Source organism: Charadrius vociferus, unplaced genomic scaffold (genome assembly GCF_000708025.1).
Source record: "Charadrius vociferus isolate BGI_N301 unplaced genomic scaffold, ASM70802v2 scaffold413, whole genome shotgun sequence".
Taxonomy (NCBI): domain Eukaryota; kingdom Metazoa; phylum Chordata; class Aves; order Charadriiformes; family Charadriidae; genus Charadrius; species Charadrius vociferus.
The window spans coordinates 1,081,987-1,092,197 of record NW_009647738.1 but is presented as its reverse complement, the minus strand read 5'-3'; the positions used below and the strand labels follow the sequence as shown (position 1 = coordinate 1,092,197).

General features: G+C 51.7%; 1 protein-coding gene across 1 annotated transcript; it reads right to left on the bottom strand.

The window, feature by feature from the left end:
• Window positions 1–633: 633 nt before the first annotated feature.
• LGALS2 (lectin, galactoside-binding, soluble, 2) lies at window positions 634–2,896 on the bottom strand. The gene is made up of 4 exons (XM_009881903.1): window positions 2,888–2,896; window positions 2,332–2,414; window positions 1,881–2,040; window positions 634–780 (listed from the first exon to the last, which is right to left on the bottom strand). The coding sequence occupies exons 1-4, from the start codon at window positions 2,894–2,896 to the stop codon at window positions 634–636; spliced, it is 399 nt and encodes a 132-aa protein (XP_009880205.1).
• Between the last annotated feature and the right edge of the window lie 7,315 nt (window positions 2,897–10,211).

Sequence of the window (10,211 nt, the reverse complement as noted above, 5' to 3'; positions counted from 1 at the left end):
CAGGAATGCTGGCTCAGGGGCACACCTGTGCTCCCCTCCCGTGCCACCGTTCCCCGTGGTACCGCTCCTGTGGGAGGGCAAGGCACCCCTTCCTCCTGCCCACTGGCTTTGAGAGCAGCCAAGAGGAACCCGTCAAACCCATGCCCTGAGGTTCCCAAACCTAACATTTAATTATGCGCTTTTGTGGCACCGAATGCCACGTCAGTCACGTCATGGCTAACACGCCCTTCCCTCCCTCCCTCCCTCCCTCCCAATCAATGTCTTTGTTCCCTTCCCTACCTCCCAAAAACTCAGGTGCAGGAAGAAACGGTGCATTGTGAAGAGATTACACAACCATTCCCCAAGAAATCACATAGTGTCCTCCTCCTTCTGAACCCCACCTATAGCCTGTATTGCCCTTATGTACTTACTATCTGTTTAACACCACATCCTGGTCTGACCTGGAAAAGCACCTGTCATTATCTGGGAGCTATTTCCATCCAACAAGGGCTCCTTTCCTGTTGGTGGAAAAACCTTGGGCTTTGCGCGTGTCTCGCACAAAGCCATGGAGCCAGAGGTCTCACAGAAGCCAGAGCAGCTGGAGCAAGCAGACTTCCACTGCTTGGGTTTTTATTAGAAAGGAAGCGGTGCCCATCAGTCCAGCTTGAAGGAGGTGACCCTGAAGCCTCCCTTGACACTCATGTAGCTGATCTTGTCATAGCAGTGCCGGTTGGGGAACTCCACTTCATGCCCATCTGGTAGTTTCACCTGGAATTTGTCTGCCAGCAGTTCAATGGTGATCTGGGAGAAGAGAGGGGAGGAACGGCAGGAATGGGGGACAAGGAGGAGATTAGGAGGTGAGCATCCAGGCGAAAAGCCTGACTGTTACACATGAGGGTCAGACCTGGTCCTGATAGCCTTAAGCAAGGTGCTGGGCGTTGAGCTGAGGGCGATGCAGGAAATGACCAGTTGATATCAAGGCTCTGAGCTGGTATCTAGACTATGACCTGGGGACAGGATCTCTCCTGGGGCTCTTTCAGCTACTCGAGTTGTTAACTCAGAGCAAATAAATGCAAGTGTGTCTTTATACGCCACATGGCTTAGATTTGCTCTGAACAAGGCATAATAAACCAAACACCCGAATGCCCTCAGCAGCTCACCAGGACCTGGAAAAAGGACCTTCGCTGCTAAACACACACAAGCAGACAGGATGAGAATACATCGCTGATCATCACAAATTAAAGGGACCATTCCCCAGAGCTATCACCTCACCACCCCTTCCCCAAGAGTCAGCCATGACTGAGGAAACAAGCTTCCTCTCCACAGCAATAAGAATAGGGCTGCTCCTAAATGCAGCCCTGTTAACATCTCAGGACATCAGATGGGGTGAGATGGCAACTAGGACAGCATCCCTGACAGGAGGAGAGAGAGGACAGATTGACAGTATGGATCCAGGAGTAGTGAGGACAGAAAAGCTAAGGGAGAAGTTTTTGGACATTGCTCCCAACCCTGGGTTGCCTTAAAGCCTGTGTTTGCACAAAAGGGAATTAGGGAGAGAAACTGGGTAGAGACCTGCAAGATTCTGCTTCTTGGAGACATTTTTCACCCTCATACATGCCACCAGAGTGCTCAGAGGGCAGGTATGGGGGACAGGAAGCACTTACAAAGGCTGAGACAGACAGGGTTCAGGCAAAGTTCCCAGAGGAAGCATGGGGGTTTTGAAGGAGGAGTGGAAATGGCAATCAGGACCAAAACCCAGAGGATGAGACTGAGGGGCTATTGGGAAGGAGCAGCAGGCATCGTATGGGACTGGGAGGACTGGGGTACAGGAATCTTCTAACGAGGGGCTTCTCCCCACCACACACACCCCCTGCAACCTTATGCCAGCACAGCCCCTTCACCTTGACAGTGGAGCCCTTGGAGAAACAGAGGTGGTCCTCACGATGCTCTGTCTGCCAGGCATTGGAGCACCTGGAGTTGCAGACAATGACAGACTCATTGAAGCGAGGATTGAAGTGAAGTGCCAGATCTGAGGACCTGCAGCCGAGATTGATGCTGAAGCTGTGAGTGAACAGGAGGAAGATGAGTTGTGCGGGCAGGACAGGGTCTTGGAAAACCTGAGATCCAACACAAGGCTCTGCACCCAATTCTTCCATCAGCATTGCAGGTGTTTAATGCCTCCTGTTTCCTCATTCTGCTTGGGAACCAGGAGAGTTTGCACAGTGGTGGCATAGGGGCTCCCCTGATACTGAGCTGCGCTCAAGATTTTTGTACCTGGTGACCTTGGAAAACCACCTCCCTCTGCATCCCACCTTCAGTCCTGGCAAGTCAAGGTGGTTTCTTTGTACTTACCCATCAGCATCATCAGATATCTTGCCCTTGACCTTCAGGGTATCCCCAGTCTTCATATCCAAGTTGAAGATTTCAAATTTTTCCTAAGGCAGACAGAAAAACAGTCTGGGGGGCTCCTTCAGCCATTCCTCCCCTGTCACTGAAAGTGAGACAGTGCTGCTCAGAGAAGACGTCCCAGCCAGGAAGACATCTACTGCTCTCAGCTGGTGTTTCTCTCATGGCCTAAAACCCTCCGTGATGGAGGTCTTGCATGGGCTCCTCACTCAGTGAGGGAAGAGTGGGCCAAGTGATGCCAGCAAGCAAGAAAAGACATCAGAGAGAGAAGGGAGATGAAAACAGGCTTGTCCTCAGCAGAAGGAATGGAGAGCTTCAGAGCAGACATACAAAGAGGGTTAAAACAGAGGGACGCAATCCAGGGTACAGTGGGCAGCACTGCCCACAGCCCAAGAAATGCAAGTGGTGAGAGCGGAGGTGGCTGAGGCTTGCTGGTCCCTTGCTCAGCCTTGCTGAGCAGACTGGACCCTGGGTGAAAGAGAACAGGAGCAGCAGCCCTTACAGCAGCCATCTTCCTCAGAGGGCAGAGTAACCAGGCAGGGAGCCACCAGCAGTTTAGCTTAGAAATGCTTCGCGCGGAGGACCTTACATCCCCACACTTCCTTGTGGCTTACACATTAACAGCATGCCCACCTCCACAAGGCTCCACCAACTGCTGTTAAGCCAGGAGACTTTGATCCAAAGAAACAGCTTCCCTATGTACACTTCCTCTCATTTGGGACTTCAGGACATTTAACCAATTCCCAGCCTCCTCAGTGGGCTCCCTGTGAAGGGACCACCACACACAGCCTTGGTGGTGCTACTCCAGCCACTGCATAGGACAAGCGTCTCCACAGCTGGACACAGAGGTGTGACCATCGTATTCATTTCTTTTCTGTATGTAACAGCTTGGCCAAAAAAAGCATCCCGGCTCCTTTCCTTTTCGTGGCTCTAGATTCAGCCCCAGCTGCATGGATTGCACTAACAATCCATGGGAGCTCTCTGCAACCTCCCACCCAAGCTCCATCAAGACTCAAACCTTTTAGTTTGAGGAGCCATGCCCAGCAGGTTCAATAGCCCCATCCTCCCTGATCCTGAGACACGGGAATGTTGTCCTCACAAAGGAACATCACCCCTCCTGTCTTCTTCCCAGGTAAGAGCTACAAGTCAGTAAACACTGTCCCAGATTTAGTTAAACAAATTGGTGGTGTTTTGCCAGGCTCTAGAAGTCAGTGGGAAAGTGAGAGGGGGGGAGGAGGCCAAGGCTCAGGAGACGGGAGTCCCTCAGCCCCCCTCCTGAGCCCTGCAGAGAGCACCTGAGTGCAGTCATCCTGCTGATGCACAGCCAGCTAGAAGACAGCTTCTGCCCTTCCCCAAACCTCCTGAAGCAAGCAGAGGTAAGTGTTGATAACCCCTCTTTCCCCAGAGGTGTTTCCTGCTAGCAGAGGTCATAAAGCCCAGCAGGCTTGGGAAATTTGTTTGCTGTTGAGGTCACTCAAACTGTTGATGAAACCTCCCCGGGCTGAGCGTGGAGCCAGCAGGAGCAGCTGCTGGGGATGGTGGTTTCTGGCATTGGGTCTGTTTCCCATCACGCTGCTGTGTCCCACCCGCACACACCTTCACACCACCCTGCTCCCCTGCAGCCTTCTCAGAGAGAATGCAGAGCCCAGAGCTCCCAAAACGCTCCCCAAATGCTGGAGCATCCCACTGGCTATGAGAGGTTTCTCTTTCCAGCACCTCATGTTGTCCCTTTGCAGGGACAAAGGCAGGACAAAGACACTGCTTGCATAGCCACCACCAGGGTTAGTTACCTGAACTTATGTTAAGCCAGCGGGCAGAAACAAACTATTCTAGTGCTCAAGAGATCACATCCCAAAACAGACTCTAAACTTGGCCAGAAAAATCCTGTCCTACATGGCTGGCCAAAGTGACACAGGAACATCATGGCGGAGACAAGACCCGGGTCCTGCAATGTAGAGGAGGCTTCACTCCAATTCCCACACAGACCAGAGTGGAGCAGACAGAAACATCGCTCTCACCAGGATTTATCCACAGATCCCATCAGTGGAGCGTGAGGCTGCCCAGGAAGGAGGGCAGCATGTGTCTGAGGGACGGTGAAAACCAGCCATACAGAGAGTTGTTTGCGGAGCTGCAAGTACCACGGATGTGAGAACATGCAGGGAGGGAAGACAGGCAGGAAAGAGGCACGAGCTGCTCAGAGAGGGGCCGTGAGATTATATCGAGATAACATTAACCCCCCTCCTACAATGCACAGCAGGGGCGTTCACCCCCCTTTTATTTGCCACTGGGAACAATAGTGGGAAACCAGGCAGCAACTCTGCCAGCGCTGGCGACTTCCTTCGTCTGCAGAGCTGAGCCTCCGCATGGTCAGACACCAGCCCTGTGCAGATGGCCTCTCTCATGCAGGGGGATGTGCTCCCCACGTAGGACGGGTCTGAGACTTTACGGACCCCAGAAGAGCTGAAATCTTCCAATGCAATTGGAGGTGGCCATTGGGATGATGAAGAGAGGGTGAAGAGGGGCAGGTTGGTACTTCCCTGCAGCCACTGCAAAGCAGAAAGCCTGAGGAAACGGTGATATGATGGGAACGTAAATCCCAAAGAAAGAGGAAATCCGGCTAAAGGGCATCTGCAAAGGAGGTGGAGGGTCTGTGCAATGAGGAAAATATAAGCAATGGTTGTGGAAGCTGGCAGCCACCAGTGCAAGGGATCCAGGAACACTCACCCCTAGAGAGACAATCCTATAATAGGGTACCTGCCTGCAAGTGCCTCTCCAGCGCCCCATATAGATGCTCATCCTGGCTGGAGGGCAGTTGGCCTGTAGTGGTGTGGGATGCCCCTGGTCACACCGCTGGCACTGGAGGAGGCTTTGCTGTGTTCCCAGAGGGTGCCTTGGGACGGCAGAGACCCAACAAGCATTTACCGGCGAGAAGATGGTGGCTGTGCCCTGGGTGCAAGCTGAGCAGGTAGGCCTGCAATTTTGCATGAGTAAAACAAAAAAACCCACCATATTTTAGGGAAGGAAGAGACCAATGCAACCAGTGGGCTTTCCGCCAGAAGGGTGGCAGGGCTTTGCAGAGTGCTTCCACCACATGAAACGTGGCAGCTTCATTTATAGAGGTTCCATAAGGTAGGTTTTGGGGTTAATAGTCCTTCCCGACCTTCCCTCTAGTCCTGGGGAGATCTCAGGCCACCAGGAGTACCCATGGGATCTCAGGACCCTCAGGGTGGCTCCAGACAGCAGCACCTCATGTACCATAGCCCAGAGCTGCCACCTCTACCACAGGGCACCCACACAGCTGTTAAGAACAGACTGAATGCCACCCTCTCCAGAAGGCTGCCAAGATCCTCGGCAGCATCATTGCTGGCAGCAGTATTTATTTTGTTTTCTTACTCTGGCAGGAGATAAGCCAGCTAGGTGTGAAACCCTGAGGAAACCCACAGACTTCCCTGCTTCCCGGCCAAGGTAGCTCAACCGCCCCAGCTGTGAGAGGTTTCTCAGGGCGTTCTGTGGCAGGGAAAGCCACCAAAATCCACACCAGCACACCAAAACACTCCCCGCCATCCCTCCCAACGGTGCTCTGAGGAAGGGCTCCAAGGTGTTCAGAGGACAGGGCAGCCAACACCTCTTCTCTGGATGACACGAGCTATGAACAGTCCCTTGCAGGAGTGACAGGGGTCATCAACAGGTGTGATGCTCAGCCCAGAAGGGAAGAGGGAGAGAGGGAAAAGAAAGGTGGCCACATCAGGTGTGAGGATGTATGTGCTACTGCCCCGACATCAAAACAAATTCTGCAAGAAGAGGCGAGACATCCCCTTCGCACGCTCACAGAAGGCTGTGGTTTCAGCTTGGCGCTAATTAGACACCAGAGAAGCAGAGGAGGACATTGCAGAGGGGAAAAGGCACCTGTCCCATTTTGCACTGAAGGCACCAGGGAGGCTGTGCCATGAACCAGGCATCAGCGTCCTCTCAAGGCAAAGGGAGCGGGAGAGACCGACCATGCATTCTTTCTCGGAGTAGCAGCTGCTCACTCTGCTATTATTTCCTACTGCTTCATATAATTTGTACTCCACAGCAAGCTATTGTCCCTTTCCACTGGCTATTTATTTCCTTGAATAGCCTCTGGGGAAGGATTTCAGTGCGGGAGTAAAGAAAAAAGAAAAACTCCACACAATAAATATCGAGTGGTGACCTGATTTAAACCGTGTTCTCTGACCTCATCTGGGCTCTGATTGCGGTTCCTCCCGGCAGTCGCAATTAAGCCACGTTTCTGCCTTGGTTTCCCCCTTTTATGAGGCCTAGAGGGGAATGTCCCCTGTCTTAGAGGGCTGTGGGATGGACTTCAACCTGAGCCCTGCATTTTAAGAGGCCAGGGCTTAGGACAGGACCACGAAGATAGAGCTGCTCAGTCCTCCACCTGCCAGTCACAAAAATTCCCAGATGGGTTTGACAGGACCGGTTTCCCCTTCAGTCAAGAGGTGTTGGTTTGCCACTCAGCAGATAATGCTGCAACCCTCACCCAACCGATCCCTAAGCTCTGAAAGCCAGCCATCTTCCTAATGGAGGAGGACCGAGAGAACAAAATGTACTTACCTCAGCCAAAGACTGAGGTAAGCAGGAGACTGGATAAGCAGGTCTGTGGATCTGGAGGGCGTGTACAGGAGAGGATTGTCCAGAAGATGCAGGAGAAGCCAAGACAGTGATGAACACAAGGAACCTAGCGCCCATGAGCATGAACCTCCTACCTAAGAGGTTAACCAGAGTGGGATGGTTCCTCTAGGAACCACACTGAAGGCTCTACATTCAGATCAACTAAAATGGAAAGGAACAAAGGACTGGAGGTATAATCCCCTACCACCCTTCATGCCCCAGCTCCCTGGCAGTGAGTCATCTGGAGCCCCTGTGCAAAGTACGGAAGTAGCATCCACACTCTGAATCTTGGGGGGCAAGGGATTACAGACCATCGTGGTCTCGTAGGCTCTCCACCAGCATCACCCCCCTTCACCTGTAAAGTGCAATTTCTCTTCCTTAGGATGGGGGGAATAAGGAGGAGGAAGGACAAAACTAGCTGAAGAGCTAATCTGTGGAAAAAAACCCAACACCTTTCTTCAGGGCTTGGGGCAGCAGGGAAGGGGGGAACCTGCATCAAGCAGTGGAGCAGATCAAGAGAACAGGAAAGAGGCGTAGCCTCAGGTTCCATCTCTCTCCCTACAGGCAGGGGTACCACAGTGACTGGCATCTCCCATCTCCAAAGGGAGCTCAAATGCACTCTAATGGATGGTTTCCATTCCCAGGGCCAAGTTATGTCCTTATACCTTTGCAGGGGACATCTTTCTTGAGCAGCTCTGAAGTCTGGGGCAACAATTTTGTGAAGTACAAGTTGTGCACAGAGAGGGGAGGAAGGTAGTTCACATGCAAGGAAGCTAGCTCATAAGACATCAGGGCCATTTCATCATCCCAAGCAGCCAAATGAGTCACGTCTTATGGGTCCCCGGCTTGCTTGAGGGGCAGGAGAATGAACCGAACTGGCAGAGGGTGGGGAAGGGAGGTCAGAGAACTGATTACATGCCACCCAGTTCCGTTTCCAGCCTTCATTTCTCTAATTCTTTCCCTTATGGGGGCATGCCAGGAATGTGGGTTGTGGGAAAGGCTTTCAAAAACACGCCTGGAGATAAAAATGCACTTGTGTTGAAAGCTTCCCTACTGGCAAAGAGAAGATGCATAGAAGACTCATGGCTTCCCCCTCTCCGGGACTTTTGGGATTTCCCAGTGTTACCCAGAATTGCTGGATGAGATATTATTAGCTTAATGGGAAAAAAAATCTTCCAAAGAGCTCTCCACAAAGGATCAGCTTCATGAGGTCTTATGCTCCACTTGCATCTTGCACCAAAAGATTAAGATTTCCAACAACAGCTTTATCTTACCATTAAGGAAGATGGCAGCCCCCTCATCTTGCACATGGGGAAACTAAGGCACAGATATCCAAGTTCACATCCAAAAAAACCTCTTCTTGTTTAGATTCTCATCTTAAAGATCCTGTGGACAGCTTTTAATAAATAAATAAATAAATAAATCCAGCTTCACAAACCTGTCCTAGAAGCTAAAAGGAAGCTGGGTTCCCCTGGCTAATGCACCTTGAGTATCAGAGTTGCTGATCTCTCGCCACACCATCTACTATCAGTAGGAGGTGTACTGAGGCATTTGGTGCCTCTGAAAAAAATTAGCCCTTGGGTGGGTCCAATTAAGTCCTAAAACCAGAGACATTCAAAATGAACGGAAGCCTTCCAACAGTGGAAGCCAGGGGACTTCCGAGATGCCCCGAGCCCAACTCCCCTGACTTCAAGGGGACCATTTCCCACAACAAAGACAGCGTGAAGCCAGCTGGCTGGAACTCGAATAAGCAAAAAAGAAATGCAGCATTGCGCCATACACAAAAGGTCCACGGGGACCTCCCTCCATTGAGCTCCAAGCAGCCATCCTGGATTCAACCCCACAGGACAACAAGGGAGTGCAGCAAGAGTGACTGCCGAGTCCCGGCGCGCAGTGGTCCATCCCGCACAGGGAGAACAAGGCTGCTGGCACTGCGCAACTCCCTTTGATTGCATTTCTCACGGGCTGCAGTGCTGAGCCCAGGCGGGTTGGACAACTCTGAGGACTTGCAGGAATTCTTCAGACAAGCAGAATCTGTCTGAGTCACACGCACAAGGCAAGGTGCCAAGGGTGGCTCATCCACTGGGGGAAAAAAAAAAAAAAGAAAGAGAAAGAAATGCTAAGGGAGAAATAGCAAGTTTTGTAAAGCCACAAGAATTAACAGCTCATGGGCTGGAAAGAAGGAGAGCAAAAATAAAAAGGGCTGTTCTCCCATGCTTATGTCACTAAAGCCAAGTATTCCTCATCCCCGCGGGGAAGCAGCAAGCCACCTTACCACCCATCAGCTTTGAGAAGGTCTGAAGGGGTGACCCACCCTGCATCTAAGGCCATGGCTGAGGTCTGCAGAGGAAGGGGTTGTCAAGTCAAAACTATCTGTTGCTCCAAAATCAGCATGAACAAACTCCCTTTGATGGCACTGCAAAATGAAATGATAAAAACCAAACCAGATGGAAACTGGAAAGAAAAGCTGCCAAAAAAAGGGAATCCAAATCCCAAAATGACTGACTCAGTGCGGGAAACGGGCTTCTATAGAGGGAACTGCAGGCATCTGAAGGAGACCTAAGAAAAGACCAGACAACCAACTTTCCCTGTTCCTCCCCTCCTCCCCCCTTCCAGACAGAAGCGCATCAGAAATATATGAACCCATGGACCTTCAGAGTGAGCCACAGGGAGCCTGACCTGCAACCACCGCAGGAGCTCCAGAGACAGCCAAAGTGCAGAGGTCCCGGCTCCACCCTCACCAGCATGAGGAGTGCTAAATTACTTTTTCCCAGTGAGGAGCTACAGCCACAGCCTTGTTTAGAGTTGCCACCAGGTGAAGGAGCTTTCAAAGCCAGCACCTGAACCTGCTGGGTCATGGCACTGCCCAGAGATGTTTCATCTCTGCATGGTACTGCAGGGAATGGGGCAGCAGTTGCTTTGCCTTGCTGGGACACCCTGTCTCCCTTTCCAGCTCTATACTGGGGACTAAGGGACACCCCGTGCATTTGAAGACACCTTGTTTTGCCAAACAGTCCCATATGGACACCCTGTCCTTCCTCTGGACTGCTCCTGTGAGCCTCTGCTCCTGTTTCTGACCCATCCCACGTAACCAGTAGTACATAAGCCCTCACTTGACCACAGTGGATGTTTATTTTGCATTCCCAGCGGTCATGCTACACTGTTTGTTCTCTCTG

What these genes read in the sequence shown, in the direction of transcription:
- LGALS2 (XM_009881903.1), bottom strand. An exon ending in ATATCTGATGATGCTGATGG is followed by an intron (nt 2,041 to 2,331) that starts GTAAGTACAAAG and finishes GTTCACTCACAG; the next exon opens with CTTCAGCATCAATCTCGGCT. An exon ending in CCAAGGGCTCCACTGTCAAG is followed by an intron (nt 781 to 1,880) that starts GTGAAGGGGCTG and finishes CTCTTCTCCCAG; the next exon opens with ATCACCATTGAACTGCTGGC.